This window comes from Dipodomys spectabilis, unplaced genomic scaffold (assembly GCF_019054845.1).
Source record: "Dipodomys spectabilis isolate Male_0828 unplaced genomic scaffold, ASM1905484v1 ptg000096l, whole genome shotgun sequence".
NCBI lineage: Eukaryota > Metazoa > Chordata > Mammalia > Rodentia > Heteromyidae > Dipodomys > Dipodomys spectabilis.
The window spans coordinates 16,906,637-16,926,233 of record NW_024870773.1 but is presented as its reverse complement, the minus strand read 5'-3'; the positions used below and the strand labels follow the sequence as shown (position 1 = coordinate 16,926,233).

Here is a 19,597-nt window from a genome sequence, read left to right as displayed (position 1 = left end):
AGGAGTGATTTCAAGTTCTCCAACCTGAGCATTGCAAGGGTGGAGCTTCCTGTAGGTGAGCTGTGGAAGCCATTAATGAAGCAGATGTGGAGGTCAAGAGTTTAGTTCTGGACCTGTTAGCATGATAGATGTCTGTGGAGATGCTCAGTAGGCAGTAGGATGTACAGGGTCAAGAGAAGAGGCTCAGGATGGAGAGAAACAGGTATCATCAAGCATACAAGTGGAATAGAAAAGATGAATTTGGGTGACAGTGGCTCACGTCTGTAATCCTAGCTACTCAGGAGGCTAAGATCTGAGGATCAAGGTTCGAAGCCAGCCTGGTAAGAAAGTAGGTAAGACTCTTCAATTGAGCAACAACAAAAACTGGATGTAGAGCTGTTGCTCAAGGGATTAGGTGCTAGCCTTGAACAATGTGTTCAGGGACAGCACCAATACCCTGAGTTCAAACCTCAGGACCAGCAGATGTATACTCTGGAGTCCAAGTACAGAAGGTGATTGAATGAAGCAAGGCAACCATTGCATCCTGTGCTGCAAGTAAGTTGCATAAAATGACAACAGATCATTAATGATGGGACTCTGCATGGCATGGATTTGACAGTACATCTGGCAGAGATGCTAAAGCACAGTTGGAGTAGGTTTAAGAGGAAATGGGTGGAAAAAAATGAGAGGAGCCAAGTAGCTTAAGGAGATAGAAATTTATGAAGAGAAAAATGGGTTCCTGCTAAGAAACAAACCTTGGTGCAACTGTCAACCTGTAAGCTTGTTATCAGTTACTGTGTAAGCAGATAATCAGTTACAAATAATAATTAATCAGCTTCGGCCCACTGAGCTCCTGCCTGCGGACAGTGACTTTGTTGGGATCATGGCATTGTGCAAGCCAGAGAAGTTGCACCTTGCTGGCTCAGCCATCTTTCCCTATCATCTCTGAACATCCAACTCCTTGAACGAGGTGTCAGGCCCTGTCTGTACATTTGTTCATCTGTTGTCCTTGAGAATCCATTTTAATCTCTTTGTTTAATGCCTGTGACTGCTAATCACTGTATATGGTGATCATGTCTGCTGTCTCATCCGTCAGCACCCCGGCTCTAGCCTAGTGTGCTATGCATGGACCAAGAGGGCCAGTGGCACACTTGCTGGCCCTCCTCAGTGGCTCTGCACAGTCTTCCTAGGGCTTCGCACAAGGTCCTTTTTGAACTGGTATTCTGGGAAAATGACAAGGGCTGGCTATTTCTACTATGGTCTGCAGGATTAAGATGTTTATGTTAATTTAACAGTTAACTTTGTTAGCACTATGTAAGGGGAGAAGGAGAGGAGACAGAAGGAGGAGGGAGAGGCATGTTAAAGGTAGATTTATTTCCTATTTACAGTAAAAGGCATACATGAGCATGTTCTTAAGTGTAGATTAGTCAGATATCAGTGGCTCTTGCTTATAGTCCTAGCTACTCAGGGGGCTGAGATCTGAGATTCGAGGTTCAGAGTCACCCCAAACAGACCAAAGTTATCTCCACCTAACTAGCAAAAAGCCAGGAGTAGAGATGTGGTTCAACGTATTAACAGCACTAGCTGTAAGTGGAAAAAGCCAAGTGAGGGCTGGAGGCCAAGTTCAAGTTTAGATTATTTTGAAATGTGCTGTGCTTCCCTAAGGAAAGGAGGTTTAGGGTCTTCCCGAGAGCTGCTGGTGCTCAGGGAGCAGGAAATGCTGCCCTGGCAGGGTCACTTCCAGCCTCATTGATGATTGTCTTTGTCTTCCCTTTTTAGCAATGCTTGGCCTGCAGGACAGCCAAGCTTTTGTGTCTTCAAGATGTTCCTGGAAGCCAGACTTCCAGCTTCCTGCTAGAGAAGAGAAGCCTGTCAGGTAAGGGGCTGGGCAGGCAGCTGTCAGTTGTAGCCATTTGCGGCTGTTGCTTTGGCCATGTGATATTTAGGCCGGAGCCAACACTGAGGGTGAACAATGGTGGTTGTACAGTGCTTGAACATCCAGTTTATCTACCCAGTGGATCTTTTCTCTTTTACAGCAAGCTGGGGACAACATAAAAAGAGAAACCAAGGCTGTCCTTCCCTTTGTGATTCTTTCACCAGGGACTGTGGGACTAGCACACACTGCAGCATGTAGGATATAAAGGTAGCTGTTGCAATGTATTGGTTTTTGTTTTGTTTTGTTTTTTGGTCGGTCGTGGGGCTTGAACTCTGGGCCTGGGCGCTGTCCCTCAGCTCTTCAGCTCAAGGCGAGCGCTCTACCACTTGAGCTACAGCGCCACTTCCGGTTTCCTAGTGGTTTATTGGAGAGAGGAGTCTCACGGTCTCTCCTGCCCGGGCTGATTTTGAACCACAATCCTCAGATCTCAGCCTCCTGAGTAGCTAGGATTACAGGCGTGAGCCACCAGCGCCGGCTTGCAATGTATTGTTGACCCAGTGACAATGGCCAAAATAGCCTCCAATGTCAAATCCTTTTTGGAAAAGAAGGAACACAATTTAGACTAGATGATCTTATATAGTTTACAAAAGGAAATTAGTCTCTACTGAAGACGAGAGCTTGTCTTTACCATCTGGAAAAATCAACAAGAATATCATGTATAAACCAGTTTTTTAAAAATAATCCAGCTGTGTGCTGGTGGCTTATGCCTGGCATCCAAGCTGCTCAGGAGGCTGATATCTGGAGGATAGAAGTCAGCCTGAGCAGAAAAGCCCGTAACCAGCAAAAAGCCAGGCTGGAGGCATGGCTCAAGTGGTTGAGCACCAGTCATAAAGCTGAGAAATTTTTTTTTTTTTTGGGTCCGGTCGTGTGGCCTGTACTCTGGGCCTGGGCGCTGTCCCTCAGCTCTTCAGCTCAAGGCTAGTGCTCTACCACTTGAGCCACAGTACCACTTCCGGCTTTTTTCTTTTTGCTTATGTGGTGCTGAGGAATCAAACCCAGGGCCTCAGGCATGCAAGGCAAGCGCTTTACCACTGAGCCACCTTCCCAGCCCCCTGAGCAAACATCTTACCACATAGAAATAAACAATGTCCAAGAGGCATCAGGAATCTTTTCATTTTGAAAATGCTTTAATAAGTGTTGACAACACTGTTTTGCAAAATGTAAAGGTACTATACAAATTCTTAATACAAAAAGAATAAATTAAAAGCAGATTTCTTTTTAATTCTGCAACTTTGTCTACAACATACATCTTTCTCATTGATTACAGTTGAACAGAATCCAGTAAAATCATTTTACATGCTCTACAGTCAGTTTCAGGAGCAACCTAATCTCCCCCCCACCCCCATTATTAAACTAGAGTCCATTTTACACAACTTGTAATAAACTATTGACATTAATGGATATGTAAAACTTTACACCTAGTTAACTAAGCAGTAATTGGTCGTTGGATAGCACCTGGATGAGGTTTGCTATATTTCGAACTAAACTAATACTTAATGAAAACAAATTGGAATTTTAACAGTTTTCAACACTCACCTGCATATAACAAAATGAGAACCCCACCTGGCTCACAGCAGTCTGATGTATGAGTCTTTTCGCCAGTCTCCTGGCTGAACAGGCAATTTCTTATTGTATCCAAAGAATCCAATAGGGGCTTTTATATCAGACCAGGAGCTTCATAATTCATTTTGTTTTAAAGAAATAGGGCTATAGAAAGAATTTGTAAGTGCTCGCATACAATCACCACAGCGTTTCCCACAACGACCATCGTGGCAGGCCAGAAGGGCTGTCACTTTATGTACATTTTATATTAACCGAACACAGCGAAACAGTAAAACCTGTTTGACTCAATCTCCTTCTTCACTACCAGACTGTCATTTTGTTTGCTGGGACTGTAATTCCTGCTTCTACTCCACTCATCTGCTTTCCCCCGCCCTACTAATCTAAAGTGTACCCCATGTTTTTGGAAGAACTTCTGCCTCTCCGTAGAACTGGGCTAAAAGCTTGATCCAACAGGCTTCAGACTTTATTTCTGACTTCTACCCATGTCCTAGAACCTGTAACCAGGTAACCGCACCACCTCTAGTTTCTCTCTTGACTTTTTAACCTGTTGCTCATAGCTGTGTTGAATTCCCTCTGTACCTTCTTTTGAGAGAAAGGAAAATGACCCAATGTGCATCACATTTCCGAGTAGGGGAAGGGGTGGGTGGAGGTAATCTAAAAACTATTTTAAGCTCTAATTACCCAAATAAGAGCCATAAACTACCCCTCCCCATTCAAGTGCCAGATTCATATCCTAACCAGTTTCTATTTATCTTGCAGGTTTACTCCTCAAGCATTCTGGGAATAACATTTTGTCCCTCAAGCTGGAAGCGTCAACCAAGCCATATGCATTGCTGGGGTGCCTGCCCTCACGCCCCACAGAGAAGTGGCAGAGGAGTTGGTGGCCGTGGCCAGGGTGGTATGAATGTCCCACTTGAGTGACAGCACTTTCCAGGCTACAGCAGAGGGAGCATCATGGCTGGTTAGTCCATTCTGCACCTTCCTGGTCTGGTAGAGTCTACTGATTAGTTCACACAGACATGAAAAACAAAGGTTTTCCTTTTGACACGGTAGCTAACTTTTAGTTCTGCTTTCCCACAAAAGTACCCCTTACCCTGGCTCCTGCTCCTGGCTGTCAAATGCCTTTGACTAGGAAGTCCTTACAAATGAGAAAATCCCCCCACCCCCCCTGCGCCATCATGCACAGTCTACCTCCTCCACAGAGACCTTTTGTGCCATCTTGAGTCACCCATCTAAGATTGTGCACTGGTTATTAGAAAAATGTTTTTTTTTGAGGCCTTTGAAGTTTGATGGCTTTCCGGTTGTGCATTGAGCATAGCTCAAAGCACATGTAAACGGCAGCTCCCACACGTGTTCTCTTCCTCGTTTTTCCTTGGTTGGATGCTGCAAACCAAGGTGGCGCTTCGAGGCGACTGTTTACGGTTGTAGTATCTGGGCCCTTCGGGAGCTGATTTTTTTTTTTCAACCCTGCTCTGCCTGCCGGCTGGTAGACACATGTAAATCTTCCCACCTAAGGGCATGGCTGGGCTCTTTAAGTGACACACAGAAGTCGCATCTGCTAAGGAACAGAAAAATGAGCCACGACAGATAAACACACTTGGCTGGATGGCAATGTGCTTTTTCCCTTGGTTTCCCATAAAAATGAAAAGCAAATGAAAAACCTTGAAGAAAACACAGGGGATACTTCGACTAGTGGCTTTAATGAGAGAGAACCCCCTTTTGGGCAATGGTCACCTTCAAGTTTCCTGGAAAGAAAGCAGGGCCTGGGCAGAGACCAGGGCTTGCTGTACACTGCTCCCTGCAAGGACTGATTTCCTGGTGTCCAGATGGATGGAGTCATTGAGTCAGCAGGGCCATGCCTTGCTGCCACCACCCTTGTGGGACTACTTTGCACGGCTCTCTCTCAGAAGGGGAAGAGGATGTTTAAAGGAGATGGACTGAAGACAAGATTTACGAGTTGGCTTTCACTTGGGGTGTGCAGAGTTTAAAATCTCGTTGAAGAAAGAATGTCTTCCTCTTGGCCCCTTACGTATTGGTTTGTTTTTGTTTTTGCATGTGTTTAATCTTTGGCAGCATAGAACTGATCGTGAATCTCCCGATGCATCTCTGAAGGGCTAGATTTCCTCTCTCACTCCCCCCCATGGCCACTCCCCGCAGGCGGTCTCACTTAGGAGGATTTTGGGGGAGACTAAGGGTCCCCACAAGGTGGGGCCACTCTCCTTGAAGGGCATGGTGGGCCTATGGCAGCAGCTGTCTGCATGTAAATCTTGCTTCCCTTCTCTCCCTTGACTACTTGTCCGCAGGAGTTCATGCATGCTGGCTTCCCGGACGGTGCCTGGCAGAGGGAGGCCACCAAGGCGCCATTGAGGATTGCTGTCTGGCTCTCTGTGGGCAAGAGAGCCAGGGGGACACACAGTGGGACCGGAACCTTCCAGAATGTCTCCTCAGTCAGGTATTTGAGGGTTTGAAGGGATTGCGGAGACAGGAGCAAAAAGAAAAAAAAAAAGTGCTGAGGGCCAAAGCTGGTGCAGGTGACAGTGCGTCTGGGTAAGGCAAATGAGAGGCCGTGAGGTGGCAGAGAATGGCATCGGGCTGGCTCACACGAGGGTCCCGGGCTTGGCTTTTTCCTGCCCGTACCACTGGACATCGGCTAGTTCTGGATAGAGGGAGGAATCCAGGAAGCAGCTGTCAGTGTAGCTCCTGTGGGGGTCAAGGAGGAGACGACAGGGTTAGAGGCGGAGCATGCAGGGATGTGGGCCCTCCCTCACCATGGTCTCCCCTGCCCAGAAGGCGCGAAGCCTGGCACTCGAGGGTGCCCAGGATACAGGAGGCACCCAGAGACCACAAGGGTCTCATAACAGGGCTTTGGAATCCTTGGGAAACTGAGCTAGCTGCTCTTCCTCAACGTGGCTCTCACATCGGCCCCATCCTGGAATCACCTGGGAGACTCAAAAATGCTCCTGTTTGAGCTCTGAGGTTGCTACTGGTAGAAATGGGGTGTGTGTGCTGGGGTGGGCCTGGGGTGCTTTCTACCCTCTCCCAGGTGATTTTCAGATGCACCCTCTGTGAGAGCTCTCTGGGGCTGCATGCCTTGGTGGTAAAGGGGAACCTGATTTCTCTGGTAGATTTTTTTTTTATTCTGTCCTAAAAAAAACATTTAAAATATGTGACTTTCCCTGTAGTCAGACTGACAGGATATTCTGAATTTGAGTTCTAATTTTTTAAAATAAAATCAATTCTGTGGATTCTAAACAATCTGTTTTTGTGATTATAAAGGAAAAATACTTATTTAAAATATACAGCAGGGGGCTAGCTGTGCAGCTCCAGACCTCGGCTTTAACCCCTGGCACCAAAACAGCCAATAGAACATACAGGAAAGCAAAGAAGGAAAGACTTCTCAAGAAAACAGGTAGGCATGACTGGTTGGGATGGGTAGAGGTGATTGTGAAACATCAAGAAGTTGTCTGGAGGAGATGGGGAAAAACAAGTCATTGCAACTATGAGAAGTACAAGTTGTCATGTCAAAAATGAACTTTACAACTTTGGTGGGGGGGGGGAGAGGGATTGGGTGGGGCGGGGGGAGGCTGGGAAGGGATATGAAAGGTAAACAAAGGAGGAGGCTGCAATGCTTGATAAGAAATGTACTCATTATCTTGCCCATGTAATTGTAATCCCTCTGTACAGTATGTTCACAAAAAATAAAAATTAAAAAAGTTGTCACATGGCTAGATTGACGGCAATATGCAATACGAGGGTCCATTATCAAGGACCAACTACCCTAAACCAGCTCCCTGTGCCCAGTGCTGGGGAAGAGGCGGGCATGGTTGGTGGGGAGGTCAAAGCAAGGCGAGTTTACAGGGTATCATAACAGCCTGCTGAGGCAGCTCACACAGAAGAATCACTCATTTACAGGGCTCTGTGGAGCAAGTGAACGACACGGTTCTGGGGCTTGTAAATTCTTGGTAAACACGCTCTGTCACTGAGCCACACATTCCCAGCTAGTGTCTGTACTTTGTGAATGTTCCTCATTTAGTCCAAAAAGTCCATGAAAGCTAGAAAATGCCAAAGGTTTGTTTGTATCCTGGTGGTTTCCCTCCCTCCCCCTCCCCCTCCCCCTTAGTATTAGGGCTTGAACTCAGGGCCTTGCTCTGGCTTGCTTGCTGGACACCCTCAGCATTTCTGCTAGGCAATTAGAGAGGTGGATCCTAAGGACTGTTCTGCTGGGGCTGGCCTTGAGCTATGATCCCTCTAGGTTTCTGCCTCCTGAGTGGCTAGGATTATAACTGTGAGCCATTGGCATCGGGCATTCTAGTGGATTCTAATGACACTTTTGTACTTGCAGCCCTGGAAACAATGGGTTAACTCCTTAAATGTGGCACCAGAATCAAAGGAATAAAAGGCCCTTAGTTATGATGCTGCCATGGTGTGTGAGTTTGGATGGTAAGTGGATGATTCTATTGCACCCACCCTAGGACTGAGAACTTCTAATGGGAAAGGTGTTTGGGCCCAACATGGGAGAATTGCAAGCTGCCCCCCTGGAGGCCAGTATCTCTTTAAGGTTGGCACTTCTTCCTGGATAGACCTGTGACCCTGGCTTCCCATGTAGAGTCCAACCAGGAATCAATTCCAAGATGGCAAAGGCCAAGCCAGGCAGCTTTGAAAGCATGAGGCTGACAGGAGCAGAAAACAGAGCCATGGGAGGAGAGTACTGGCGGGCCCCAGCCCCATCTCCATCAGCCGATTCACTCCTCCATGCTTACGTCTATTGAATTGATTTCTGTTTCCTAGGCAATGAATACTACCAGCACCTTGAAATAGGAACTCTGGAGAGAAATTCGTTGTGGATACATTTGTTTGTGATATGGATATATCTTTTGGACAAAATTTCCCTTTACACTTCATAGGCTATTTAGAAATCACCTCCGCCAGCATTTCTCAAAGTAGACCTGTGAAGGCTCTGAGGAAACAAAGGTTCTCTGGACAAGTAAGTTTGAGGACCTGGCCTTTAGGAACACTGATACACACTAAACACAGATACGCTAAAGTCCTGTATTACCATGTTTTACTCAGAACTGCTCAAACTTCATGACCTATTAATGCCCACACAACACACAATATCCCATAACTTCATACTATCAATTGTGTTTGAATCTCTTTGTGTAACATCTCAAAACAGTTTTTGGCTGAAACTCTGATAGTTTAAAAAATGGGCCAGGCAGTGGTGGCTCACACCTATAATCCTAGTTACTTTTAGGAGGTTGAGATCTGAGGATCACGGTTCGAAGCCAGCCTGGGCAGGAAAGTCCATGAGACTCTCATCTCCAGTGAACTACCAGAAAAAAAAAGCGGAAGTGGCATTGTGGCTCAAGTGGTACAGTGCTAGTCTTGAGCTGAAGAGCTCGGGCAGTGCCAGGCCTGGAGTTCATGCACCATGACCAACCCCCCCCCCCAAAAAAAAATAGGTAATAGTTTGCACCACAAATACAAAGGACCTCTGTCACAATACAATGCGCTTGAGAGGAACTGAAAATCCTCTTTATATGGAGCAGAAGCTCAATGCTCACTGAGTTCAAAGCAGTAGCATTTAAATGAGGCAGCAGGTCATGCAGTTTACAATGTATGTGAGACTCAGTTAATGGGTGGGGGGGGGGAGTTGCTGGACCACATGCTCACCTGTGCCTCATTAAGGAGACCCCTGTATTGCTAACACACAGATCTGTGGGCTTGGCAGGTTTGTTTTTAAACTGTAGAGCTCTTTACTCCTTAGCATTGAATGGACCAAACAAGATCTCTGGTGGGGCAGGGGCAGGGGCAGGGGCAGGGGCAGCCCAGTGGCTGTCCCAGATGGAATCTGGAAGGGCCACAGAGTGACAGCTACAGCCTGCCCGGTCTCTACCTCTTCTGAGAAGGGGTGCTTACAGCATCCCTTGCGACTGGCCTGAAATGTGTGTACTATTTTCTGACTAAAGTGCAGCTATTGAAGGAATAAAAGAAAAAACAAGAGGAAGCTGGACGGAAATACGTATCCACCCACTCTACAGATGTTCCACAGGAAGTATTTCTAAGAGATTCTCCAGCATTTCTGAAGGATGTAGCAGGCAGCCTTCAAGGTTGGAAATGTGGCTGAACCTGTTGGCATTGTATTTTCTGGTGGGGCTTAGTGAAGCCCTAGCTTCTCAGTCTATACAAATCAATCCTATGCTAAGAGAAGATGCCTCGGGCCAAGGAAGTGGGCAGCCCTCATGAACAACGCAAACCGGGAAGCACTACCTGGTCCCTGGGGAAATCAACTAAGTTGTCCCCTGGCACGTGACCTGGGAGGTTTTTCTGCCACCCAGGAGGGAACTTCGGAGTCTACCGTTGGCTTTATGGAATGCCCTTTACCAGGTAAGATCCAGGGCAGTGGCTAAGCCAGGGCCTCTAACTCATGATCCTCAGTCAGCTGTGTTTTACAGCTGCTTTGACAGGGAGGTGAAGTGATTGATGTGTGTATGGGGGAGGAAGGGTGGAGAAATTTCAATTAAATTCAATTACTTTGTATGAATTGATTTTTGTCAATGTACAGTTCCAAGAACAGTCATAAATTGCTTCTGCAAGTGTACACTTCATGCTTATCATCCTTTCTAAATTCTGAGCTGCGCTTTATCACTATGCCTTACTAAAAATGACTTCGTTTACAAAACTGACTGGGTAGAGAGAGGGTCACGTGACAAGGCCCTCTTGAGTCCAGTCCACCCGGCTGCACATGAACTTGTTTCTAAATTCCAGCTTCTCCATCACAGTCTCACAGTAATCTTTCAAACCTACTTAATTCTGAAGTGCCCACTTCCAGCACTTCTAGCACATTATTTTGTCAAACTATACTGAAGGAAAAAAATGGATCCTTTCTATTTAAAAAGACTGCTCTTACACAGAAGGCTGGGTGCAGTGGTAATCCTAGCTACTCAGCACTGGAAAAAGTGATTGCTCTCATCACTGAATCTTTAACATTTTTGGTTTTAACTCTTGGAGCACTTAATACATATGCACGCCTGGGGGCTGGGAAGGTGGCTCAGTGGTAGAGCGCTTGCCTTGCATGCTCAAGGCCCTGGGTTCGATTCCTCAGCACCACATAAGCAAAAAGAAAAAAGCTGGAAGTGGCGCTGTGGCTCAAGTGGTAGAGCACTAGCCTTGAGCTGAAGAGCTGAGGGACAGTGCCCAGACCCAGAGTTCAGGTCCCACGACCGGACCCAAAAAAAAAAAATACATATGCACGCCTGTCCCCTAATAGCTTTGTGAACTGTGGCCTTGAACGTGAACTTCTGGAACTAAGATCTTATATAGAGTCAAGGTTCCATTTTTTTGACCAAATTAAAAATTTTAGACTAGGCATGGTGGCTCATGTCTGTAATACCAGCTACTCAGTTGACAGATGTCCAGAGGCTCAAGGTCAGCCCAAGCAAAAATGTGAGACTCTGAAAAACAGCTAAAGAAAAAAAAAACATGGCTAGATGCATGGCTCAAGCGGTAGAGTACCTGCCTAGCAAGCACAGGGCCCTGGATTCAAACCTCAATACCACCAAACAAACATACCCCAAAAGCATTCTGTCTACCTCTGCATGGCATCCTCCTATTTCTAGAAATGCTGATCTCAATGCTATGCAATTAAAAAACCCCTGGACAGCAGCGTTTTAGAAATTTCAACAGGCATTGCAGTTAATAGCCAGGAAGGTACCAAGGGCTCATTCTGATGAGTTCCTAGGTGGTGATGGTAATGATGGTGGTGGAGGTGGTGATGGTGATGAAGCTAATCCACAGGGTTTTATAGCATCTGTACAAATACATAGCTGTCACTCAAAAATGCAGCGATGTGATCTCAGGTGCTTCTACCTTGATACTTGGACACACTAGTCCAACACTGCTCACTGAGCCACTGAAAAATATTCACGGACACTTAATTGGGAATCTTTCTAGGAAGTAGCATTAATAATATCCAACATCTGATGATAAAAACCACACATACAAATGGATAGTTCCACATTGTCTAGAAAGAAGACGTAATGGCTTCCACTCAGATGTTTCCTTCTGGAAACCGTGACAGCACATGTGCAGCGCACCTGGGATCACAAACTCATGAGCAGTAAGAACAAAACGTTCCCTTACGATACCTCTATTCATCAGTACTTTGGTGAGTTGGAGACTCAGACCCATCCATGATGGGTGAGCTTTCTGTTGCTTCTCTGAACAAAGGAAAGCAGAAGAGGAAGAGAAGAGAGGTTATGTTAGAAAGAGGCGTTTGACACACATGATTAGTAGCTCATTAGCACACCGGAAGGACCCACTGATCACCCACGTGTCAGTGACAACGTAAGCAATACAGAACGGCCCATCCCCATTTGTGTGGCTTTGGGAAGGTAGGTAGCACTGGCAGTGTTCCCTGCATGCTATTTTAAAAAAAATCATTATCTTCAGAGAGCAGCTATTGCTTGTGAATAATCACTCAATCCAATCTGGCAAAACAGCCGACTTCAAAAACCAAAGTAAGGTCTAACTTAAGTGATTAGCCTTGTAAATCCCAGCCTATGGTCAAACACACTGGCATATATTTGGATCAGGCAAGATGGGCATGATCTGGAAGTGCTGGAGGATCCAGAGAGAAGTGTTCTATTTGGATGAGATGGTTTAGCCCCTGAAGGGAGACAGAGGCTGTCTCTTGGGAATTAATCTTGGGGAGACTTGGACTGTAAGCCCTGTCCAGAGAGAGCCTAGGGCTGGAGTGAAATGGTATGTAAGTGAGTTTGCAAATGATTCATAATAAAGACACAGGGGTAGCTACTATCAAACACAACTAAGTAGCAAGGGTAGACAATACATTCTCTTAAGATTAAGAGGTAGAGCGGGACGGGGCAGGGGTAGTCAAACCATCTGTCAATCACCTAGTAGGAGGGCTTGTGGAAGCAGCCTGCTGCTTCTGCCCCTAGGCTTGGGCTCCTGGTCTGGGATCCACCAGCTGGGTGGAAGAAGTTTCGGGGGGTCAAGGCACTTAGTTTCCTTGAGCCTCATCCTTAAAGCCAAAGAATCCAGATATTTCCCCTTGCCGCAATGCATGCAGCCTGGATTCTAGGAGCTGAGAAAGCCTGTGAACTTCCAGCAAGTGCTCATGAAGTGTGAGCAGTCCCTCCATCCAAAACAAAGGCTCCGGGAAGCCCGGGTAAAATCACTGCTCGACACTGTGGAGATTCATCTCCCAGCCAGCAATCAGATTTTTCCAGACACCCCTCCCCCATCTCCAGCAGAGCAGAAACTCGCTGAGGTTGGAGACAGGAGCAGGTAGCAGGTCACTCACACCTGCTGGAGGCATGGGTGAGAACGTCCTACCCGGCCACAGGTTATAACGCTCAAGGAGGACACCTAACACCACCCAAAAAAAGAACTGACTCCTGCTTTCATATACTGTGCTGGGCCCAGCCTTTACTTGAAGGTCTTAAGGCACCTGACTCGCTTTACTTCTTCATAAAGAACAAGTGCTCAGTGCAGACAGAGCCTTTTTCCATCAGATGCATTCCGATGTACTGAGAAGCATGTGCCAGATGCCGGGGGCACCATTCAGGGAGGGCTGGCCTGGCACTTCCGGTTGGCCTGGGTTATCATTAGAACCCAAGCCAGATGTCTGGAATTCTGACCAGAGGAATGCAATATTTCCTGTTTCCCCTCCCCACATTCTGGGGAGGGGGGTGAAGGTGGGGTTCATGACCTACTGTGAAAGCATACGTACAGAACTCACCCCCATAAAGAACAGAGGACAGAGGTAGAAGGGGTCAGTGAGTGATTCATGAAGTTTCTTTGGAAACAAAGCCATGTCCCCATCATGAGCCCTGCTAACTTGCTTGCTCCTATGTCTTGCATCACTAGGGTCTCCCATTGACAATGTTCAGACATGGCCTAGAATGCAGAAGAGCCAGGCGCGGCAGGGAGGGAACACTCACCCCGTCTGCCAGGTCAGGAGGTGGTGGGGGCTGCTTGGGGGGGTGGCTCCAACCTCACTGGACGGCGTCGAGCTTCTCTGGCTCTGAGGTAAGGCAGCTGCACACGGAGGGAGTGGGAAAGAGGGAGAGGACATGGCTGAGACCAGGTGAAGGAGCTCGGGACATGGCCTCTGCACCTTTGAGCATGGGGCCCCATTGCCAGGGATTCAGGCTACAGCCCCTTTGGCAGGGTCTTGGTGACCCCACAGCACAATCACAGTGCACAAACATCTCTGTACATCCACCAAACCAGGTGCCTCCATTCTGACTTGGGCTGATCTGGGACCCCAAGTTCCCACTTTGCCACGGGAGCCATCCCCCGGAGGGGTCTGGTTTCTATGGTAAAGGCAGCAAAGGCCCTTTGAGGGAGAGCCTGGCAGAGCTCATGCAGGGATGCCTGCTCTGTGGACAGCAGGAGCCTCTGCCTTGGGACTCCCTGGGACAGAGAAGCTGCCAGAAAGATTCTCCACCTATTCTCTGCAGACTTCTGAGGTGTGTTCAGGTTGCCATTTGTTAACTTTTAACACTGCCTAAATGGGCAGCACCTTCATAACTCAGCCACATACTCCCCATTTACTGACAGGCCACAGGAGTCCACTGGGAAGTGGTGGATGGCAATCCCAGTAGATGCAGTCTTTGCTCTCTTGGAAATGGCATCCTTTTCCTCAATCATAGACATGGCTTCTCGAACGTTTTTTTTTAACACATGCCAAAAGACTGGCGGCCAAACTTGAGGAGTGCTGTTGACAGGACATAAGCTTTTCTATCTCTGTCTGCCCTGGTAGTGTCATGGATGGTCCTGCCGCTCAGCTGTACACAGAAGGTACAGCCTCAGCCTTGGAACACTGCTTTACGGTACTTAGAGGAAGGAGGACTGGGAAGAAGGCTGCAGGACCATAAAATCCATGGTACCTCCACGATCCACTCACTTGGTTCTGTTCCGGCCTCTGCGGTTTGGCAGAGTTGTAGCTTGCCTGTTTAACCTCTAATCCCTCCTCACCAGAATAGAGGGGGCACCTCGGGCTGGATAAACCCTGAGGAACGGAGTTCATCCAGCACCCTTAGATTTCTAAGCCTGGCGCTGGTGGCTCACACCTGTAACCCTAGCTACTCAGGAGGAGGCTGAGGTCCCAGGGTTGAAGTTCAAAACTGGCCTGGGCAGGAAAGGCCATGAGACACCCCTCCCCCCCCCAATCTCCAAGTAACCACCTAAACACCAGAAGTGGCTCAAAGTGGCAGAGTGCTAGCTTTAAGCAGAAAAGCTCCAGACCCTGAGCTCAAGCCCCATAACTAACTAAAACAAAGGGGGCCCGACTAGGTCGGCCTGCCACCCCCACATCCAAGCGCACCCCCCCCCCTTAGGGATGATCCCCACCAGGTCTAAGGACCCCGCCTCCCCCCTCCCCCCGGGGCGCGCCCTCTCACCTGACGTGGCCTTACACATCTGGGGCATCCTGGTGACCCGGCTGTGCGCCACGAAGGTGCTCTGGGAGGAGGTGCTGTACTGGGAGCCGCTGTCGGAGGAGGTGGAGCTGGTGTGCGACAGGCGGCAGTGCTCGCGGTGCGAGGACGTGGAGCGCTGGTACCACTGGCGCAGCTCGTCGGACACGGCCGCGCGCCCCGCGCCCTTGTCGTGCGCGCCCTCGCGGCCCAGCGACGGAGTCCGCAGGATCTGCGATCGCGAGGGGGTCAGGCGCCCGGCGTCGCCCTCGTCCCCGCCGCCGCCGCCGCCGCCGCCGCCGCGCCAGCTCTCCTTGAACAGCCCCCCGGCCGTGTAGGAGTTGGAGGTCTTGAACTGCGCCTTGACGCTGTAGTGGCCTTCCTGGTCGCTCTCCAGGCTGCGCACCACCACGGGCGTGGCGCCGCCCTCCACGTACAGCGGGTACTCCTTGATGCGGTACTGCGAGCTGGGCTGGCTCTGGCTGTGCAGGTACACGCCGCCGCCCGCGCCGCCCGCGCCCGCGCGCGCCGCCGCCAGGTTGGGCATGCTGCCCGAGCTCGCCGAGCCCAGCGCGCCCGCCGCGCGCGCCCGCTGCCGCTGCCGCTGCCGCGCCTTGCTCGGCGAGTCCTCCGCCAGCGTCGAGTAGTTGGCGTTCATCTGCGCCGGGTAGTAGTGCTCGGAGCTCGAGTGGCTGGTGCACGACGAGCAGTCGTCCATGGGGTCCGAGCCGTTGCTGCTACGAGTCCGCGGGGTGTAGAAGTCGGGGCTCCCCGTGTCATTCTCCGAACCCAGGAGTTTGCCCTGGGACTCTAAGCTGGAGCTCCGGTGTCTAAAGTGCAGAGCGAGGCTGTGCAGCCGCGTGGGGCTGATGTCCACCGACCTGCGGGGAAGACGAGGTTTGGGTCCATGGGAACCCCTGCGTGTGCAGGGGAATCCCCACTTCCTAGGCCCTCCTAGCCTCAGGGAGGTGGTCACAAAACCCACGCGGGCGCCCAGCAACGGCAGAACCAGGAGTTAAGAGTTGGGTTCCTAAGGGTGGGGCCTGGCAGAGGGCCAGAAGCTAGGACATGCAGTCCTCTAAAAAGTACATGCCAATATCTAGTTTCTCTCTGTGTGTGTGTGTGCGCGCTGGGGCTTGAATTCAGGGCCTGGGCGCTGTCCCTGAGCTTCTTTTGCTCAAGGCTAGCACTCTATCACTTGAGCCACAGTGCCACTTCCAGTTCTCTTGGTAGTTTAGTGGAGATAAGAGTTTCACAGACTTTCCTGCCCAGGCTGGCTTCAAACTGTGATCCTCAGATCTCAGCCTTCTGAGTAGCCAGGATTGCAGGCCTGAGCCACTGGTGCCCAACTAGAGGGTTTTTGTTTTTTTTTTAAGGTGCATAATAATGTTCTAGATATGAAGAGAACTAGCAGATCAATATTGTTGGTGTTATAGAAACCCTTTTTTAAAATGTCATCTTTGTAGGATAAAAGAGCAAAGATAACAACAACAACAACAAAAGGCCAGGTGTGGTGGTATATATTTATAATCCTGGCCAGGTAGGAGGCAAAGTTTAGATGCTAATCAGACACTGGCTCCGGCAAAGGAAGAAGACCCTATGAAAAACAAACTACAGCAAAAAGGCCTAGAGGCATGGCTCAAAGGGTAGAGTATCTACCTAGCAGGTATAAGCCCTGGGTTCAAAAGACAGAACTAACCCCCCCCCCCAAACCCAAACCCAAACCAACGCTCCTACAAAGACCCTTTCATATGATTAAAACAAATCACTCCCAAACCCACACAAACTGATGACCATTTCCCGTGAAGACTCTACGCTGGAAGCTTGGTGGAGCACAATCCCACCCCCCACCCCCCCCACAGATGGTACAAATACTCACCCTATGTGGAGCTGTCTACAGTCCCCGCTACCTGACTCCATCAGTGGCCCTGTCTCACTGGACAGATGATGGTACCCAAGGCTGGGGATAAGAAGTCAACGGTGGCTCCTCCACCACTCAAGCCCCCACTGGAGGCCCCCAGCAAGGGACTTTCCATGACCTGGCTTTACTTCTGTTTGAGAAGATGGATGCAATATACTGAAGCTTAATTTTTTGCCTGTTTTACTTGCTGTTAATTTATATCTGGAGCATTAAAGCCAGTCTGAAATAATCCTGGGCATACTATCAAATAAATCAAGGTCAGTGCAAGGGTGATTGGGATTCCCCACTTCCGGTGTTAACCAGCTTTCCTGCCTCCAAGTCCACTGAGGACGCTGATCCAGGAGCCTGGGGATCCCCTAGTGGACGCCCCGTGTCCCTAGATGTGCAAAGGGGGCTGTCAGATTTCTTGGCTAACGTAGTCTGACTGCTCTGGTTTTCAAGCTTTTTTCACTTACAAAGAGACCTCGTCTTACTGGCTCAGGCCGGATTCCAGCTCACCTGTCCTTTGGCCACGGCTAGGGGTTCACCATGCCTCGCTATAGACCAAGGCGAGGTGCGGAGGGCCGGAGGACTCACCTCGTGGAATGGACGTAGTGGGGGCTCCGGACGCGCAGGTCTGGCGTGGAGGGCATGCTGGACTGCGAGTTCCAGTGCGGGAGGCCTCGGATGGGGCTGTTCTGCAAGGAGCCGCTTCCCCCGCCGCCGCCGGCCTCGGCGCAGCTCCCCGTGCTGGGAAAGCGCTTGTGGCTGCTGAGGACCAAGCAGGCAAGCCAAGCTCCACACCCCTGCCCGACAGCCAGGCACCTTTACCCGCGGGCCTGAGCAACGTGGGGTGCAGAGCTCCCGGGATGGATGGGAGGCTGGTGCAGGACTCCCTTTCTCCCCTCCGGATCGCTGCCTTTTCTCCAGCAATGGGGTGTGGGGTGAGGGGGGCTTGTCCCTACTCCCCCCCTTCAGTCAATAGCAGATACAGACTCTCCCTAGACAATCTCTCTATTCTATGAAGCCTTCCCTTTATGTCTTTATTTCTGGAGCCTTCCACCCCCAGGTCTTTATAGGGTGTGTAATGAACGGAAATGAGAAAAACACAGACTTGAACCAGAAGTGCCTTCCAAAAAAACCTCCCCAGAACCCCAACGCTGTCTACAATATTATCCAAGGAATGAGCTGATAATGCGCAGCTCAGGTTGCAGCAGCTTGGCTCTACAACTCTGCCGGAAGACGGTTTTGGATTTCGCACCGCTTTGGGATTCCTGTGAGTGGCCTCTCGTTTTGCCATCTTGGAACTGTGCTGCCTAAAGATCTCCCGTGGAACTTAACAACGTTAAAGCCATCTGCCAGCAGGTTGAGTGTGAGCCAGGCCTGCCAGTTTCCCTGCGCCTCGACCGAGTGGGCAGCAGAGGGCGCTGTGAGCACAGAAAGGCAAAGCCAGGCTATGGAGCATTATGGGAGCACTATGTGGGGGGAGGACTATGTGGGGGGAGGACTTGGGGTCTGTAGGTGAGCTCTGGCCACCTTCGTGGACAAGGACAGGCAATGTCGGCAGTGACCTGCTTTGGGCCTCCTGGCCCGACTCACCCGGAATGACTGTGGGAGGAACGCTTCTTGACCTTCTCATAGGGCTCATCCAGAGACGACTCGCTCCACATCTTGGGCTTTATGGGGGACTTGTCGTAGTCGCTGCGGTGATAGTGCATCTGCCTGAGTCCCTCCAGGGACTGCGGAGGCGGGGGCCTGTTGTGTGAGGACGGCGGCCGTGGGGGGAGTCCCTTGTGCGGGGACTGTAAGGGGGATATTGTGCTGGTAACCTGAGCATCTTCTGCATGGAGACAGGAAGAAAGACAAGTCTCGGTCACCCCACTACTGCCACCAGCACGCTGGAGCCACGTGGCAAAGCTCCACCTGTGTCCCCCGAGAGCCCTGGGACTCTGCAGATCTAAACTCCCAGCAGAATGAGCTGGGAGGAGAGGTGGCCCTTTTAATGAATGAATCCTGTTAATTAAAGCCTAAATTCTATCCAATAGCTTTCAAATCACAGCAAGAACGTACTTACTATTTAGTATATCACAACTCCTGTTTTTGTAGTACAGGGACTTGAACCCAGGGCCTTGTTCTAGCAAGCACTCTACCACTTGAGCTATGCCCTCAGCCTTTTTTTCCCCTTTTTTAAAGTTGTTTTATCAAGCAGTCCCCTACTTATGCTTTTTTCCCCTAGCTAGGATCATAGACATGTGCTACCATGCCTGGCTTTATTGTAACTGTTTTCTTTTATGGTGGTGGGATTGAACCTGAGGCTTTCCATGGAGCTAAACCCCTACTTTGTAACTTTAAGAAACAGTAAACAGGGCTGGGAAGGAGGCTCAGTGGTAGAGCGCTTGCCTTGCATGCCTGAGGCCCTGAGTTCGATTCCTCAGTACCACATAAGCAAAAAGAAAAAAGCCGGAAGTGGCGCTGTGGCTCAAGTGGTAGAGCGCTAGCCTTGAGCTGAAGAGCTGAGGGACAGCGCCCAGGCCCAGAGTTCAGGCCCCACGACCGGACCCAAAAAAAAAAAAAAAAAGAAAGAAAGAAAAAAAAAAGAAACAGTAAACATCAAGTTTGTTTGGGGGAAATTTAAGCTTCAGGAGGGTTTTGTCTGCTCCGCCCTCTACGATGCCCTCAGGATCAGGAATGAGTGTGGACACTCAGCAGGTGCTCAAGAGACATTTAATGGAGGGGGGAAAATGTATGTATATCCACCAAGTATGATTCTCTGCC

The 19,597-nt window shown here is 49.5% G+C and overlaps 1 protein-coding gene across 1 annotated transcript in view; it reads right to left on the bottom strand.

Moving 5' to 3' along the window:
* Positions 1 to 3,399: 3,399 nt before the first annotated feature.
* Frmd4a (FERM domain containing 4A) overlaps positions 3,400 to 19,597 on the bottom strand; it is a 194,090-nt gene continuing 177,892 nt past the window's right edge. The window contains exons 19-23 of the mRNA XM_042686012.1: positions 18,422 to 18,662; positions 17,420 to 17,593; positions 14,908 to 15,803; positions 13,444 to 13,540; positions 3,400 to 6,178 (exon numbers count right to left, since the gene is read on the bottom strand). Coding sequence (XP_042541946.1) covers positions 6,076 to 6,178; positions 13,444 to 13,540; positions 14,908 to 15,803; positions 17,420 to 17,593; positions 18,422 to 18,662 — 1,511 coding nt within the window. The 3' untranslated portion in view covers positions 3,400 to 6,075. The remainder of the gene's footprint in view (positions 6,179 to 13,443; positions 13,541 to 14,907; positions 15,804 to 17,419; positions 17,594 to 18,421; positions 18,663 to 19,597) is intronic.